General features: G+C 48.0%; 1 protein-coding gene across 7 annotated transcripts in view; it reads left to right on the top strand.

Moving 5' to 3' along the window:
- The window catches only part of MTSS1 (MTSS I-BAR domain containing 1), a 165,219-nt gene that overhangs the window by 117,842 nt on the left and 28,952 nt on the right, over nt 1-18,425 (top strand). For all 7 annotated transcript variants that reach the window (XM_027132395.1, XM_027132396.1, XM_027132393.1 and 4 more), the window contains exons 4-6: nt 11,156-11,240; nt 13,400-13,491; nt 14,870-14,944. In XM_027132395.1, coding sequence (XP_026988196.1) covers nt 11,156-11,240; nt 13,400-13,491; nt 14,870-14,944 — 252 coding nt within the window. The remainder of the gene's footprint in view (nt 1-11,155; nt 11,241-13,399; nt 13,492-14,869; nt 14,945-18,425) is intronic.

Here is an 18,425-nt window from a genome sequence, read left to right as displayed (position 1 = left end):
TCTTCAGTGATTTATGGATGACCAGTGTCTCTACTGAGTGGCCGATATAAATGATAGATGGTCTGTATGGTAACTCGTAATACCAGGAACTAGTTGTTGGTCCCTTTCCCTCCCCTCCCTGTAGTCAAACAGATACAGGGCATTAAATGATGCCACCTCTCCGCTGTCCATCTTTCTGCGCCCAAGAATAAAAATAAAATGCTGAGGAAGCCAGAAGAAACAGTTTGGTTTTTGATATTCTTAATACCCTGAGTGCCTCCTTAGACCTTTAATGAAAATGACAGCGCCCCCGACAGGAACCAGCCTTCTCACAGGGACACAGTGAAGGACACGGATGCATTTCCCTGAGCAAGAGAAACGGCAGTGAGTGAGGGACTCCTGGGGGGGCATCCGGAGCTGCTCTGCTCGTTAAAGGCAAGCGTTGGGTGCCGAGCAGTAAGGAACCACTGGTTTGTGCCTCGTGAGTTTTCCGAGGCACCTCCCAGCCCTAAGGTCACCCTGAAATCTGTGGCTTCCGAGTTTAGATGAGCTGCATCCCAGGAGGGCAAGGGTTGTCTCCTCTGCTGACAGTCCAAGAGTCAGACCACAGTAGCGTCGAACACAGTAGTGTTTGTGGAATATAGGAACGCCCCTTGTGTCTCTTCCAGCATCCCAGATGCCATAAGATCATTTTTCTTACAGCGGTAAAGGGGGCTCATCTAATCCAGCCTGGAGGTCACCTGGAAGATCCGCTGCCTAGAACCTCAAGCAGGTGTGCCAGCCTCCACCTGAGGTCCTGCTGGGCCCCTGCCTGGAGTGCCCGAGGCCTCCCTGCTGACCCTGTTGTTGGTCTCACTGTAGGGGTCCATCTAATGGCCTTCTGGACTCGGTCCCTTGGACTGAACATTTGGGAAAAGTGTGGTCTTTGTTAGCTGGGTGTCATGGTTGAGTCTCTTCGGACATCAGAATTGAGTTCCCTTCTTTATTCTTAGAATTCAGCCTCACACCCAGGTGCCACTTTGAGACTCTCTCACTCTGCCTCTCGCAGTCTGTGTACCAGCACTTAAGCTTGTGAAATGAAAGCGTCCCCGAGCACACTGGCTTCACCGTCAGGCGTGACGCTGGCGTGGCGGTTGTGGAACCGTGGGGGCCCCCGGCACCCCCCGGGCTGGCAGATGGTGTGCCCGCCGGGCCGGCCAGAGTGGCGGCTGGTACACGCAGACGTGGCTCCCGTGATGCGCAGCCCAGGCAGCCCTCTTGCCTGCCGTCAAGGTGAAAAGACACCTGACATTTCAGGGTTCTGGGCTCTGAGAGCAGGGGCTTGAGAGGAAGGAGAGTGAGACATTCTTTCCTTGTTTGCTGAACCCACAACCTGACGCAGGTCATTGTGGAAGTGGTCCCGGATTCCATGGGAACTTTCCTTTCCATTCTTTGTTAGCAGGAGGCTGGTGACACAACGGTCTTGAGCTTTGTGACATGAAAATAAACAACGAAGAGAGATCTCGGGCTGGGGGCACCTTTAAGCTGGTTAGCCAGGAAGGTGGGGACCACCGAGAGGTGAGCTCACTGCAGTTGCTTGACCGTGAACCTCTCAGCGCTACAGCTTTGAGTTCCATCCAGTGACCACTTGGTTGGTGCATAACTGCTGGTAAGGAGGAGATCCTTCCCCGGCGGGCCTTCTGGACTTACTCCTTCTTGGCCTTTGGTCTTCGAAGATGTTAGGGAAGAAGGAACTGTCAAAGAGGTGGAAGGTGCCCCCTCTACCTATCTTGAGTTCTTGTGGCTGCACTAATAATAACATTGACCCAAGACAGATTAGCAGGAGAAAAAGATACACATTTTAATTCGTGTGCATGGAGGTCTCATAGAAATGGGACCAACAAAAGGGCCAGAGCAGGCAACTTTGAGAGTTTTTAGAGTTAAAAAACCCAATAAATTTGTAAGAAATTGACAGGACAAAGAAATGTAGATTTTGTGTGCCCAATTAGGGAAGAATCTAAACAGAGTTTGGTTTTGGCGTAGTAAACGAAAGGAGTAACAAGGTTTCTTGGCCCGCATTCCCCCTCTCTGGCCAAAAGGGGGTCCTTCTACTTTGCAGATGCAGGGAGGGCACCTTTCACATGAGAGATGCCTTTCCTGCTTTCAGGGAGACAGAAAGGAGGGTCAGAGTGTCTCTCTTGCATTGGCCATTTCTTAAGTAACTTTAATTCAAAATAATCAATATGCCAGTATGGCATATTTGGGGGCGGCCCACCCTGAGCCCCAGCGGAACAGTTCTGGCTTTGTTCCTTTGGACTCTTACCTTGCCTTCTGTGTACCCATTAGCTAGCTCCTCGGGGAAGGGCGATATTACATGCGGGAGAAGTGAGGGCTGTCACACGCTGGCTAACGCGTCACTGTGGATGGACACTCCAACCAGGCCTGAGTAATTACTCTGGCCTTCGCCCTTTTGTAGGACTTGGCTGATTATTGCTACATCAAAGTCCTACTTAATTGGCCCATCGATGCAACCAGGGCTCTTTATTTTCTCTATAAAATATACCAACCCCTGCCTGCAACAAGCTCGAAGCTAAGTAGGCTTCACTCTGTGTCCACACACTTCTTCTACCTGAGCTGTCAGCTTAACCAAGGGTCAGTTGTGTGTGTTCCCAGACCTGTATATGCCAATTGTATGTCATTACATTATTTAATTATAAGGTACATAAATCTTGGGGATAGGAGTGTGAAAATCAAGATGGCTTGTTTCTGCAGAATAAGTGGAATGTTTAGAAAGATAAAAGTAAGTTGCTTTTCAAAAAATATATATATTGCCATCAAATTAAATATGGATGAGGCAGTTGTAAAAGATCGGGGACAAAAATCGTAAAAAACAAAACAAAACAAAACAAAAATCTAGGCTACCTCAGATTGTTTCACAAGAAGCCCCAGCTGGAAATTACAGATGATGCATTTGGGATGTGGTATTTGTATGCAACAAAGATGACATGAAACACCAATTGGCGTAACCATTTTTTGGGAGTACAGTCATCAGCATTTGAAGCTAAGCAAGTTAGACCCTTCCCAAGGTCACGCAGTTGGCGAACGGGGGAGCTGGGCTTTGAATCCACATGGTCTGATTTCAGAGCCAAGCTCTTAACCCTTTGGCTCTACTGCTTTTCCTCCTGACCCTCACGCTGATTCGGGAGATGCCAAGGAGTTTGTGCTAAGATTCCAAACCAGCCACAGTGGGAAAGTGGCTGCTTTGGACGCTCTGCGGCTTGCAGGCTGCTTAGGGTCTGCCTGTCACCCAGGTGTGTGGCACGGAGGAGAGAGAGGGTGGGATACAGCTGCTAAGGTGCCCCCAGGACTCTTTTGGGGGTCAATGGACAGGCGAGGGGGCCCACTTACCCCTCAACAGGTAAGATTGGGTGTGGATAAACATATGTTTTGGAAAAAGATTTCTGATAAAACTATGTCACGGGGAAACCTGCAGTTGTATTTGATGTTTGGTATGTTTGGTGGTTATGTGCCTGGGAACATGGCCACCTCTCTTAGAACTTTTTTTTTGTGTGTGTGGTACAGGGGCGTTCACTGTTGTGGCCTCTCCCGTTGCGGAGCACAGGCTCCGGACGCGCAGGCCCAGCGGCCATGGCTCACGGGCCCAGCCGCTCCGCGGCATGTGGGATCCTCCCGGACCGGGGCACGAACCCGCGTCCCCTGCATCGGCAGGCGGACTCCCAACCACTGCGCCACCAGGGAAGCCCCAGAGCTTTTAAACTTACAAACAACTGGGTGCAGCAGGCACTTTCACGTATCCACAGAGAGAGAGCACCTGTCAGGTTAGGTGTGCTTGGTTGCCTGTTTGGTGTCCAGAGTCACAGATTTTCAGAGACGCTTTGGGGCTGACAGTGCATCGCTAGCTGGTGTCCAGGGAGAAGTCACAAGCCATTGAGTGGTTTGAGGTCAGTGTCTTGCTCCCCTGCCTCTTGTTGGCCTCACAGAGGAGTTCTCCTAACGATACAGATGGTGGGACTTCTGTGCTTAGATTCTGCCTGCCGTGGGCTTTGGGCTCTTTCGTAATCCTTTGGGTATTCTCATATTCTGGACTTGAACACATCCTGCCTCTGGTTGAATTCCTGTGTCCCTAAGTTTGTGGGTGAGGGAGTTTGTGCCTATTGATTTTGTGGGGAATGTCAATTTCGTATTCTGAAATCAGTGTGTCTCTAGTGGCAAGTGGAGTCTTTTCTTCATTGTGGGGACAGGAGTTGCCTGTCTGAGGCTGTGAAGCTGGGGGTGGGCAGCCAGCTAATAGCTCGCATAGCGGCTGCTGTGACAGTGGAGTGTGTCAGCTGAGGCTTCCTGAGGTCCGGCCCGGAGTCAGCGACCCTCCTCGTGGGTGGACACATGTTCCCCTAGGCCAGTGCTTCACAACGGGGGCGATTTTGCACCCAGGGGACGATTGACAATGTCTGGAGACATTCCTGGTCGACTTGATTTGTGTGGGGGAGGGCTAACGAAAACAGCCTCCAGTGCCCAGGACAGCTCCCTCAGCGAAGACGGATCTGGTCCAAAATGTCAGCAGTGCTGAGGTCAGGACCTGCCCTGGGTGGGCCTGTCCCTGTGACCCTCTCCCCTGCAGAGGTTTCAGAGAGCACTTTCCTGTCCCAGGGGTGCCGTCTGATGCTTAATTAGCCTCCCAACAACATCGGCGCTCAGAGGGGTGGCCAAGACGCACAGCACCTTATCGTAGCCGTGCGTTCCACCTGGGCACTTCTTACGCCTCGCTTCCTCCAGCCCCGACCCCTCCTGCAGCAGAAGCCGAGCCTGAAAGAACAGCTTTTCCAGCCTCGTTCACCACCTGCACACTGTAAACCCCAGGGTGGCCTGTCCATTAGTCCTCCGCTGCGTGGGGAGATGGACGCCACCTGCAAGTGAGGCAGCATGGAGGGATGGGCGATGCCACTAGATGGATGCCACCGGCCCGCCTCTGTCTGCAAAGCCACTGTGGCAGGTGGCAGTCTGGAGGGTGTAGCCATGTCAGGCTTTGCGGGGGGAAGGAACAGTGGGTCAGTGGCTCTCCTCTCCTTATCCCCCCACTGCCTGTATCCTCCCCCAATAGGCATTAAAAGGTGTGTATTATGTTGGGGACTTTAACGTGTCTCTTTGTCCTCGCTGGGGAATGCCTTCAGCTTGTCATGGTGGGAGAGAGCCTTTCGGTATCCGTAAAAGCAGGGCTTGGATCTTAGCTCTACCGCTTACCAGTTCTGTGGCCCTCAGCCAGTTAGTTAACCCTGCAGAGCCTCAGTTTTTTCCATTTATAAGATGCGGACAATAGTACCTACGTCATAGGGTTGCTGCAACAATCACATTCCCTGCACCATTTCATAGCAATCCCCCAGCCAGTCTGTGAGCCCCTCCAGGGCTAGGTCTTTGTCATCTTTGGAATGACTTTAATCCTTGTTGTATGGTAGATACTTATTATGGGGTGTGTTGTATTCCCCCCCAAAAGACAACTTGCATTCTACCTCCCGGTACCTGTGAATATGACCTCAGTTGGACATAAAGTCTTTGTAGGTGTAATCAAGTTAACATGAGGTCGTTAGGGTAGGCCCTAATCCAATACAACTGGTGTCTTTATAAGAAGAAAGAAATTTGGACACAGATACAGACAGAGAGGAGAATGCCTTCACATATGTCTCACGTGAAGACAGACACACGGGGAAATTGCCATGTGTAGACAGACGCAGAGACTGGAGTGACGCATCTACCAGCTGTGGATTGCCAGCAACCAGAGCTAGGAAGAGGCAGGGAAGAATTCTTCCCCTGCAGCTTTCAGAGGGAGCAGGGCCCTGCCGACACCTTGGTTTTGGGACTTCTAACCTCCAGAATGGTGAGACAGTAAATTTTGGTTGTTTTAAACCAACCAGTTTGGGGTACTTTGTTACAGCAGCCCTAGGAAACTAATACAATACTGAATAAATGTTTGTGGAATTTGTGTCTTCATGTGCAAAACTCATCGTATTCTGCCCCCATGTTCATACTTTGATAGTCTAACCTCTAGGCTTTTTACTTCTTTCTTTCCACTGATCATCTCCTTTGCAGATCCCCCAGTTTTGCTCGTCAGCTGATTTTGTACTAATTTATCATAAAAACCTTTGCTTGTTATGGGAGAAAATTCTTAACGTGTATCACACTGAAAAGAATGAAGATTTTTGCCATAAACTATCTGTGCCTTTCTCAGCAGCGAGTGATGGACTTAGTATTTCTTTTGGCCACGGGGCGGTTCCTGGTGCTGTGAGGAAGCACGAGGCTGTTGCTCCCTTCCGTCTTCTTTAAACTGGCAAAAGAGAGAACCAAATCAAAGTTGCTTTAAAAATAAGGAGATGTGTGAATTTGCAAAACAGGAGCCCCAGGTCCAGGAGAGCAGGCTCCCCACTGTGTTAATTTGGCAGCCCAGCGAGGTCACTGGAGACTCGGGCTCCTTCTGTGTTTTGTCCACAGGACGGGCCTCCTCCTAAGGCAGGTGTCCCCACGGCCAGAAAGCTGGCTGACCACAGCAGCTGGGCAGCCTGCTTCCAGTTCATGACCTGTGGGGTCTCTTCGGTGTGTTGCTCTTAAGATCAGGAACATTTTTGGGACTTCCCTGGTGGTGCAGTGGTTAAGAATCCTCCTGCCAATGCAGGGCACGTGGGTTTGAGCCCTGGTCTGGGAAGATCCCACATGCCGCAGAGCAACTAAGCCTGTGCGCCACAACTGCTGAGCCCGCGCTCTAGAGCCCATGTGCCGCAACTACTGAAGCCCGTGCGCAGCAACGAAGACCCAACACAGCCAAAAATAAATAAATTTATTTAAAAAAAAAAAGATCAGGGACATAGGGACATTTTCCCCAAAGGCCTCCCCATCAACCTCTCCATCTTTGTCTCATCCCTGAACCAGCCACTGCCAGAGGGGATGGCATTCGATCATTGGCCCTGATTAATCCTCTGGGGAGGAATAGATGGACTCTGGAGAGTGGACCACAGTGCCCCTTGCCCTCTCCCCAAATTAACAACTCCTATTCATCTTTTGTAGGCAGAATAATGCCCCCCCCAAACACCCACGTCCTCAACCCCAGAACCTGTGAATATGTTACTGTACATGACAAAAGGAAGGGCTTTGCAGATACGATTCAGCTAAGGATCTTGAGATGGGGGAGATTATCTTGGATTATTAAGGTGGGTCCAGTACAGCACAAGAGTTCTTATAAGAAGGAGGAAGGAGGATCAGAGTCAGAGAAGATGTGAGGACAGAAGCAGAGGTTAGAGAAGGCTGAAGTTGTGACAACACTGACTTTGAAGGTGGGGGAAGGTGCCAGGAGCCAAGGAGTGCAGGCGGCCGGTAGAAGCTGGAAGAGGCAAGGACACAGATTCTCTGGGCCTCCAGAGGAACGAAGCCCTCCTGCCACCTTGATTTTAGCCTGGAGAAATTGATTTTGGACTTCCAATTTCCAGAACTGTAAGATAATAGCTGTGTGCTGCTTTAAATTAAAATATTGATAAATTTAAATTTAATATATTTAAAATTAAAATTTAAGTTTGTGATAATTTATTACAGCAACAATAGAAAATTAGATAAACAACAGGGTCCTACTGTATAGCACAGGGAACTACATTCAATATCTTGTAATAACCTATAATGGAGAAGAATCTGAAAAAGAATATATAGATATGAATCACTTTGCTGTACACCAGAAACTAACACAACATTGTAAGTCAACTATACTGCAATTAAAAAAAACCTAATACACCATTGTTTCTCCAGGCTGACCTTGAATCAGTATAGACCTTTTGTAAGATAATAAGGATCTTGTATTCATTTTGAGTCTTCTGTTGTGTGCCAAAGATGATACACAATTATTTATGTGTTAAACGAAAGACAAACCCAGTCCCTTGCTCCACCTCCAGGTATAGCAAAAAAATGCTCTCCAAGTGGTCCATGTTGGCTTCTTCAGTCTGTACCAGTGCTGGGTGCAGGGAAAACAGAAAACAAGTAAGATCTTGTCCTTACTCGCAGGCTGCTGAGTACATCGCAGTCATTTGATTCCATAAATATTCTCTCTGTCAGCTCAGAGCTCTTCCAGATGTCGGCTCTGGCATCGTAACTAAAGCCAGCTTCCTCTGAAGCTTTTTCAAACCTGCTGATTTTTTTTTTCCTAGTTCTTAGCAAGGGGTCAGGAAGAGCAGAAGACCCTGTGAAGCACATCTATGGATGGAGCTATTTTTAGAGGGCCCTGCGTGGCTGAGATCAGCAGCAAATTCTAATGGTTGGGTCCTGGGGTCCACGGAGGATGTCAGCTGCCTGTCTCCTGCCCTTGTGCCACTTGGACAGAGACACTGCAATTTGGGAGTTTGCTCTGGTTCTTCATTTCCTTCTCTCACAGGAAGCCCTGTGCTGCAGAGCACAGTGGTGGGCTGCACACAGCATGTTGAGAAACTGCTTGTTCTCATCCCACAGTTCAGCTGTCTCTGGGAAGCCTAGGGCTTTCCTGGGGATGATAAATGACCAGTGGCAATGTATGAAAATATCTGGGAAGCTGACAGAAGTCGGGAGCAGAGAAATGGGGTTAGGGAGCTGAGCTTTGAGGTGATCTTTTCCAGCTGCAGAATTTTATTTTGAGGAGACTCAAACTCATGGGTAATCAACGAAGCAGCTCTCGGTCACTTAGCTCTGTGTTAACAGCTTAGCAAAGATTGGAGCTTAGTTCCCGTGGTGCCAATTCAACAGTTCTAGGCTCAGGAACAAAAATTTGAGAGCTGGACCGTAAAGCCTCAACATCCATAAGAGTGTGTAGTTAGGTTAGCTCAGCGGAGTGTTTTGGGCTCTGCCCTCTCCCTTCTCCCTTTGTCTGTAGTAAGTACCATGTGCTGACTGGTTACATGCATGGACTCCGTAGATGTGGCCTGGGATAGAATCCCACTTACCAGCAGGGTGACGTTGGCCAAATTACGGAAAGCTTTCTTCCTGTCTGGGATGATAGTAACACCAGCACACCTGGGCTTGTTGGGAGGATTAAATGAGCTCACGTGTGCAAAGCACTCATCGCAGGGCCCAGCACATCCTCAGGTCTCTACAAACGACTCACTTCCTGGGACCTGACCATCGCTCTCCAGCACTTCGGGTGGCTGCATGCTCGTCCGTTGTGTGGCTGTGTCCTAGGGTCTATTCAACCTGCTCCCTAGAATGGGATGTTATTTCCAGTTTTTACTGCCGTAAGCAACATTTCCATGACTGTCCTCATAGGTAAAGATTTGCTCTCACCCTTAATTGTTTCCTCTGGTAAAATTTCTAGGGGTAGAATTGCTGGGTCAAAGAGGGGGCTTGTTTTTAAGGCGTTTCTTGATAAATGCTGCCAACTTTTCCTCCAGAAAAGTGCTGGTTTACACTCTTACCAGCTGTGAATGAGTGTGCCCGTTTCCTTGCATGGCCGGGTTATTAACTTTTAATTAAATGAAGGCCCAGGAAAAATAAGAGGTATTTCCCTGCGGATTAAGTGTTCCTCGTCCTTGCTTATAAGCAATAAAGGCTTAAGAACCTGAAATGAGCCCAGAAGGCAAGTGGCTCATGTGAAAACAGCGCCCTCTACTGGTTTTCCCGGGTGGAGAGGTGCAAGCTACAGTGTAGATGGTGAGGCTCCGGTGGTCACTAACTCCTGGCAGGTGCCAGGAGCTCTAGGGCAACATTTTATACTTCTGGCCATTTAGTAAGTCAGCCTCCGATGACCTTTCATTCTTACTCAGTTTCTTTTACAGAAGTGCTTCTCAACTGGGGGAGAGTTTGCTCCCCAGGGAGCCCTTGGTACTGTCTGGAAACATTTTTGGATATCACAGGCTAGGGGACTGCTACTGGCTTTTGGTAGGTTGAGGCCAGGGATGCGGCAAACCATCCTACAACGCAAAGGACGGCCCCCTAACAAAGAATCGTCCTGCCCCTATGTGTCAGTCGGGTTCAGATTGAGAAACCCTGTTTTAGAAGAATGGAAGAATTGCTCCAGAAGCCTTCTTTTCAGACTGAAATAAAATATAGAAATATTAAATATGTATCACCACTATTTATTTTTTGGTTCTGGAAACCTGATCGTTTTGCAGAATAAAATGGAAAACAGGTGGAAGTGAAGCAGCGCACTGGCATTTCTAGGAGAGAAGGCCGAGTGGAAAATACAGCCCATAGTAATGTCACAAGTACTAATAGGGGAGGGAATTTTTTTCCTATTAACTTGATTTGGTTAAACCTGCCATAAATTCCTGTGCTTCCCCTTGAAGGCCTTGTCTGTAAAAGAAATTAAATTTAAAAAAACACAGTGGTTTTGGGGACCCTTTTCCCTCCGATTTCATGAGCCCCAGTGTTTTCATAACATCTATAATTGTGCTTTCCAGTGCTCAGTGCAGAGTGACCATCTGCAGATACAGTCTACTTCCCCCTCCTCCACGCCCAAGTAAATGCTGATTTAAGCATTGTTTCTCAGGGGAGGAAGGAAGGGAACTTCAAAAATAATCTTAGAAAAGGGTGTGCCTGAAGGGAAAAGTATGACAAGAATTTCGGGAGCACTAAGCTGTATTTCAGTTTACTCGACATTTGCTGCATTTGAGGACTTCTCTTTCTGGCGTTACCCAAACCCATCAAAAAACATACCCTGCTCTTCCGTCTTACTTTAGCCCTGCTCTTCTCTACGTTACTTGTATTCTAGAATATGTGGCTTTATGGAGTGGCTTCACTGGTGGTTCTGAGTAATGCTAAGAGGATTATTTTGCCAGAAGTGGAAAAAATAAAACAAAACTACAGCTTTCCCCTAAATATCAGATACTGTTTTAATCATCTCCCTTGAGAGCTATTTTTCAGACCCATGAGTGGGTTGTAAAATCAACTTCTGGGTCACAATCAGCATCTAAAAACCAAAAAAAAAAAACGATAGAAAATGTTAGAGGGTATCATATATAGTAAAGGTAGCTTTTGTTCTGATGATGATTTCAAGATATGTAGCCATACGTAGATGTTTACGTCTGTGTGCACAAGCCTGGTGAGAAGTCTGAAAGGCCGTGGCTTGGGTTTTATAACATGGTGAAATCTGGCCAGTTTTGTAATTCTTTCATTGTCTCTTTAAGGACCTCAGTGAGTCCTACTTGTCTCCTGTCCCTCATGTTTGCTTCTGTTGCTTTTCCAGGTGGTACCAGGGAGATTGGCTCGGCCTTAACCAGGATGTGCATGAGGCATCGGAGCATAGAAGCCAAGCTGAGGCAGTTTTCCAGGTGAGGACCGTGTTTCTCCCAGACCTCAGACACCCTTGCTGATTTCAGGTTAAGGAAACGGTGAGACAGAGCATAACTCGCCTCAAGCAGTACTGGTTTCCCCATAACGTTAAATCCCCACAGCCCGTCTCTCGTCACAGCCCGTCCCTCTGCGCACTCACTGAACAAGAACTTGGCTGGGCCTCTGCCGCACGGTGGTCTGGGCCCTGGGGCTCCAGGGAAGCACCAGACAGCCTGGGTCCCTGCCTCATGGAGCCTGCACCCCCCTCTGGGATCTTCTCTGTGTCTCTCCTCACGCTTCATCAGTGTGAGGCGCTGAGCACCCTGCTGAGACCCCTGGGTCCCCCACCCCTGCAGGAACCTCATAGGAGGAGGAGCTGCCGTGCTGGAGAGTGAGGCATGCACTGCCGCCCTGTTACCCGGGACCTTGTGTACGTCCTCCAGGCCCACCGAGGAGGGCGGGGGCGGCTCATAGAATCTTCCACGCTGCCAGCCTCTTGTCTGTTTCACAAGCATCCAGGATGGGTAGAAATGGCAGTGGCTGGCACGGGGGTCTGCAGTCACCAGTGTTCCAGTGAGAGGGGGACGTTCTCCCAAACAGATCAGCATAATTCAGCACTTCTGCACCGCTCTGCTTTGTGAATTGCAAGTTGCGTGAGAGGCTGTCACGGTGGAATCCCTCTGACCCTCTGGCAGGACCACCTCAGGAGGCTGCAGGATGTAGTGGGAAGCACCTGGTCTTGGAGTCACCCGGGCCTAGGTTTGAACCCCGGGCTGGCCGCTGACAGGCCATAGTCTTGGGCTGGGCTCTCAGCCCCTGTCAGATGGGCGTAGGAATCTCTGAAGTGTTCTTGTGCAGATGCACGCAGCATCCACGCAGTGGAAAGCACCTGCCGGGGCGTGTGATAAAATCTGGCTTCCTCCTTCCCCCCTCGGCCCTGGGGAGCGCTCCCCGTGAAGGCATCCCCTGCGCCTCCTCCCACGCACGTCATCTTGTTTATTCTGGGGCCCGTCCTGTGACACCTCATTCCATTTTAGTGATGAAGAGACTCCAGTTCAACAGCCACTGTGTATTGAGCAGCTACTATGTGCCGGCATTGTCTTAGGTGTACAGGGCATAGCCCTGAGTAGGAAACACATCCTGCACTCATGAAGCTTACGCTCCAGACACTGTATAAACCTGATAGAGTGTCAGGCGGTGATGAATGACAGGAGAAGGAACACGCGGGATGAGGTGGGTGGCGGCTCTTGGACACAGGCTGGTTAGGGAGCGTGTCTGTTCAGAAGGAGGATTTGGACAGAGCTGGAGGAAGTGAGGCCAGAGGATGCACCTGCGAGGGGCATCTTACCACTAGACCCTGGTAAGAGAAGAGGGGGTGGTACCAAAAGCTTAGAGATTTTCAGGAGGCCCAGCATCAAAAAGCAGTCTGAGAATACCTTTGTTGCAGTTCTCACCAGTGCCATTCAGACAGTTTATGGGCATTCTCTAAGTTCCCAACAACATCTCTGTAATGTAGGATCAGGTCGATCCTACTTCCATTGCACAAAAAACCCCGGCTCCCCTGACTCATGATCCCTCTCTGTTGGGAGCTACCTTTCCACTCATTTAACTGCAGTCTGGGAGAGTGCACAAAATAAGAAGGGATGTACCTGGAGACCCCTCACCCCTCTGATCCTGCCTAGGCTGTCCACAGTCTACATTTATGACTTATCCTGAATGCATGTCAGAATCATGTGGGCCTTTTTTAAAAAAAGGTAATGCTGGCCCCCCACCCTCCAAGTTTATATCAGATATGGGGTGAGGCCCCGGTGTCCTCACCTTTTCAAAGCTCTCCAGCTGGTTCCCTTGTGCAGCCAGAGGTGTGACCCCACTGATCTGCAGCGTTGCTTGTTAATAGAGTGTGGGAGTGGAAAAAGGGGGCCATGAGAAGAGGTCGCGCCCACCAGTCACGGGTACAGCTTCTTAGCAGTCATTGAAAAGCCTCCTGAGGACACGGTTGCTGTGAAATTGGGGGATTTGGATGTGAACTTGGGCTTAGTATGCTGCCTTGTCTTGCTTTAGGTAATCGTGATTCAGGTACGTTTTGACAACTGAGTGTAAACCTGGACAACAGAATGTGTCTGTTTAATGTCTCCTTCTCTTTCTCCTTTGGTACAAGTGCTTTAATCGACTGTCTGATAAACCCACTTCAAGAGCAGATGGAAGAATGGAAGAAAGTGGCCAACCAGCTGGATAAAGACCACGCAAAAGGTACTGGGCAAGGCGGCAGGTGCATATTAGTCCCAGGTGGCATGTTGCCAGCTGCTGCCTGTGCCTCTGCTGGGTTCATTGATGTCACCCAGAGGACCTGCTCTTTCACCGCTGCTGCTGTGGACATCTCAGTGTTGGAGGATGAGGGGTCAAAAGTGATCCCATTGCAGGACTCAGTGCTGGGTTTGGGGCAGGAAGCATCACTCAGTGGGTAGCCTGATCGCGCTCTGTGACATTAATTGTGATCAGCTGAGTTAAAAGTGATTTGTAACAGCAGGCTTAAATGCCAGAGATGCACTTAGGGCATTTCAGCACATTTTGAAAACCAAACTTTTAATGATGTAAGCTAACCTTCAACCAGTGGGTCTCAGTACCTCATGTGCTAGGTCTGGGGACAAAATGGTCCAGGCAGACGCCACCCATGTCAGTCTTCCTGGAGCCGAAGGGTGGGGTGCTGGTGGTACGGAAGGGGCAGGAGACTTTGCTCCACGGATCATACAACCTGCAGTAAGTGTGGTGGAGGGAAAGCGTGTGGGCAGATCTGAGGGGATGAAACAGGAAAGAGTTGACTCATAGGCGCTACCAAGAGCATATAAGAGAGAGCCCTGCTCTGATAGGCTCAGGGCTGGTGGGAGGGAAAGGTCGGGGATGGCTTTGTGGGAGCCGGTTCAGTTGGCGATTAGTTGATGAGGGTAGCAAAGGAGAGAAGTATCAGAGGTGACTGTCATTTCAGATGTTCATGCCTGGGTGACGGAGATGCCAACAACAGAAATGGAAAAGTCCAGGGTGGATGTAGGCTGGTGGGGGAAGAGGAAGTGGCCGGTGGGGATATGAGTCACGTGGGCCGCCCCTCCTCCATGTCCACAGTGTCTGGCCTTGGTACTAATGTGAAAGTAAAGCAGCTGGGCCTTTCCCAGTTCTTTTCCATGCGGTCTAGTTTCTCCTGCTGTAGTCTGAGGGGCTTTTTTCTGAATTGTAACATCTGGCCAGCGTCTTGCCACGTGGGTTCTTTTTGGAATGAAGCACTGTGGATTTGGGCCTTGGGAAAGTAGATAATACTGAAAACATTTCCTGATACTTAAGCTGAGAAATTGTGAATTTTAGAATTTTTATTAAAATGTTCCCAGGAACCATGTTTCCTCAAAGCTGGTATAAATGAATACTGTAGGGAAAGACTCCAGTGCATTTTGTTGGTTTTCGTGTTCATAGCCCCTTTGCTGTCAGAGGTCCTCACGAGAGTTTTATCATTTCGTATTCCAGTAAAGCTATTTATTGCATGTCATAGTTTATGCTTTTGGTGATGAAAGTAGTGGCTGTTGCTAAAGTGTTTTCTGTTGAGCTAAGTGGTAAAATTATTCAATATTCTGCTTTCTCTTAGAATATAAAAAAGCTCGCCAAGAGATAAAAAAGAAGTCCTCAGATACACTGAAACTGCAGAAGAAAGCAAAAAAAGGTAATTCTGCTGTTAATGTGTTACTTGGGGAAAATGAGCATGTGCTTGATTTTTCTTTGAAGTGGAAAGTCTTCAGTCAGACTGCCTTACATGTAGTGGTCCTGTGAACAGATAGGAGCTAATAGAATCTATCTGAAGTCCCCAAGTGCAGAATATCTATTAATTTGAGACCCTTGCAAAGTTGTACTTGACTCATTCCTTCCCCCCAACCTGGTCTCCAAAATTTGACAGTTTCCATGCTTATTGTACATGGTGATGAGACTGTAAATTTCTTGGAAGCCTTGGGATGATGCATAAAAGCCTCTCTGCAAATGTTGTATAGTAATTATTGCAGAAATGATGTCATTTTCTCCTCTGTCCTTCACAGCCTATAATCTCTGAAACCCTTTATTAAGTCTCGTGAGAATGTTAGAAAAGGCTGCAGTGGGAGCCGGGAATCATTGCTATGTAGGGAGATTTTTCATGGTGCTCATGAGGGTGGGAGCTGGATAAGGAAAATGAGACTGCTGGTGCAAGAGGCCCCTTCTCCCCCCGCAGCTGATTGTCATTTGCAAACCAGTTAATTATCAGATCCATGACCCAGCTTTGCTCTTCCGGCTTGAACTGGGAGTTTTAAGAGAAAAATCTAGCTCCATCCACTTTGAAAGCATTCGTAACATTTTACTAAGACCTAACAAGATGTAGGGACTCTCTCTCGAACGTGAGCAGGTGACCTTCCCACTAGACTAATTCTTCTTGATACCACGATTTGGAATTTGCTGCATCACAACTGATAAAATGGGTATTCCCCCCCCCCATCAGGATGCTCTGTGGGTGGGTAGTATTGAGCGTTTGTTTGAGACAACAACTTTTTTAGGTAGAAATCCCCCAAACCAAATTTCCTCTTTCCTAAGCAAGCAGTTCTCATTTGGAATTAAAAGAAACATCTGGAGAGATGGGAGTCTTTGGTAGAAGAGGGGCAAGGACAGGACAAAGTTTTCAAGTTTTGGCATTTCTGAAAAATGTCCCCCCCAGTTCTTATAATAACCAGGAGACCATTTCAAGATAAAGACAGCAGGATATTCACCCACGCTCAGTTTTTCTGTTAGTATTGGCCCCATTTGTTTCTTTTGGATGTGTTTTCCTGGTCTCGGTGCTTCTGCAGTTTATGTTCTGTCTAATTCAGGTGCCTGAGAGCTAGCATTCGACAAGTGGAATAGGGTTTGTGGCCAGTAACGTTGTAGTGAGTCTAAAGGTAAATGTAGATAAAACTGCCACCATATTACAGTGAATCTGAGGTTCTATAAAAGAACAGGATGGTAAAAATTTGGAGCTGAACTCTACCTAGTTGACAACATGCCAGCTTTGAGATAGGAGAGATTAATGAGTTTGGAGAAGGGGGTCCAAGGACGATCTGTGGCTTGGAAAAGGTTTGGGAATTTGGTGAAAAGGATGGGGTAAGAAGAAGTAGCGGTTTTCCTTTCTCTCTTCCAGAATTTTCGTTTCAGAGGCCTTAAGTTCTTGGCTGCAGTGATAATCCTTTTATCTGAATTTTACATGGAGGCTGAAACAGTCTTCATCTGTGACTCAAAGTCACTGGCATTGTCCAATTAGCAGAATTTGGACCTACAGGGGATGCCTGGTAGGTTGATTGCGGTGCAACACAAAAGGAAGTTGCTGGTAGTTAGACTTGCCCAGCTCTGCTTAGGCTGCCTAGAGAGGATAACGACCTTCCCATTAAAGCACTGGATAGAAAGGTTCAGGACACATGGAGGTGCCGGACTGTATGACATGAGGGGCTGCTTCTGGTCCTGGGACTCGGGAGTAATTGGCTTTCAGTTGTGAGGTTTCTTGGTGGCACTTAGGCCTGAAGGCTGAGACAGTAGAGGCTGTGATCAGGGGTTTCGGAAGCATCCATCTGGTCAGCCCCAGTCGTATATCTGATGGTCTTGGGCACCATATCCTTTCCAGACGAGGTAGCAGTGATGGTGTTCTTACGCCAAGTCAGGTCAGTAGCTTAGAATGTTCTGAATGACTTTCTAGATACTCCAGTGAACAACCAGAAGACAGTTTTTGTTTCTTTCCTTTATAAAAAAATTTTTTTCTAAAATATGTAAGTGCCTTTTAAAACTCACATTTGTATATTTCTGGGGTGAATGGAGCTTTCTAGGAGGTACCAGAGTTATCGTTCTGAGTGAATGTTAATGAAGTGCTCTCCTGGAAGCAGTATGGCCTGAGAATGGAAACAGTACAAGCTAAGGGCTGGAAGAAATCTGGTTATTTGAGACTCCCAGTTATTTTGGGGTCTGGTTAGCTACGGTTTCCCCTTTTGCCTAAAGGCCTCTCTGTCGGTTTCATCTCCCTCAGGTGCTCAAGTGGTAGCTTCCTAGACTCTTGTAAAGTGTTGGTAGTTCCTTCTGAGAGTTATCCAATGCTTTGGATACATTTTTTTTTGTCTTGATAGAACTGAATCTGGTTTATACAGCGCAGTAATCACTTCCTCTTAAATATGTTTTCAGAAGGTCATCAAACAGCTTTCTGCCACTCCTTTTTCCAAAACTGTGATCTTTGATCTAAAAAAATCTTCTGACTCTCCTTTTCAAAGTTGAAATGCGTTTATACATTTAAGCATGGTTCTGGCACTCCCTTTGACCTAGGCAGGCACACATGGGGTGTTATTTTTGTGTGTGACTAATTTACCTTAACTTTCACTCTGCAGCTGTATCACCTTTTGCCACATTCTTTGTTTGACTCTTTTTTACTATACTACAGAAGGGTAATTTGTACTCTAAAGGTATTTAAATATCACTGTCAAAAAACTCTGAATGGTTTTTGGGGTTTGATTAGACTTTATCTTAAAATCATTTTAAAACAACTTGACATGTGCTCCATCTGTGGGTGAATGTACCTATTTTTGTGGAAGGCAGGCTACTGAACACCTACCGGGCGTAAAAACTAGGCAGGGAGTTGGGGGCTGGAGGAATGGTCCCGGCCCTCCGAGAAGTTCCAGGCCAGCGCCCAGGGTCGGTGCATGGGGCAGAGCCGCCTTGTTGAGTGGTCAGGGGGACAAGACAGAGGCAGCCAGGAGGGTGGGGAGGGGCTGCGGGGCTGACCCAGCAGCCCCAGGTTCTGAGTGGCATCTCTTGAACCCTCATCGAGCCCTGCTGCTTGACGTCAGCTCGTGACCCTTGAGGTCCTAGAGCTGGTTGTAACCCACCTGGGGGAAGTAAGAGGATCAGAAGTGGGAAACATTTTATGCTGTTCGCCCACTTCTGCCGCCTTACTGTACAGACGGTAAGCCTTATTTCTCATTTAGTTAGCTCTCATGTTATTATTAATTTTAATTAAAAAATTAATTATGGTAAAGCCTTCTGTTTCCATCTGTAACTACTAGAAGTTTATCAGAGACTTTGAGGGAGGGAACTGGAACATTTTAATATGTTAACCCTTGAGCCTGACGTTGAAATAGTTGTTTTCACCAGAGGCTGCAAAGCTAATATTA

The sequence above is a fragment of the Aethalodelphis obliquidens genome, unplaced genomic scaffold (genome assembly GCF_003676395.1).
Source record: "Aethalodelphis obliquidens isolate GAN/ISIS:26980383/991018 unplaced genomic scaffold, ASM367639v1 scaffold41, whole genome shotgun sequence".
NCBI classification, from domain to species: Eukaryota; Metazoa; Chordata; class Mammalia; order Artiodactyla; family Delphinidae; genus Aethalodelphis; species Aethalodelphis obliquidens.
Note: the sequence above shows the minus strand (reverse complement) of the source record. Positions and strands in the feature narration are given on the sequence as shown.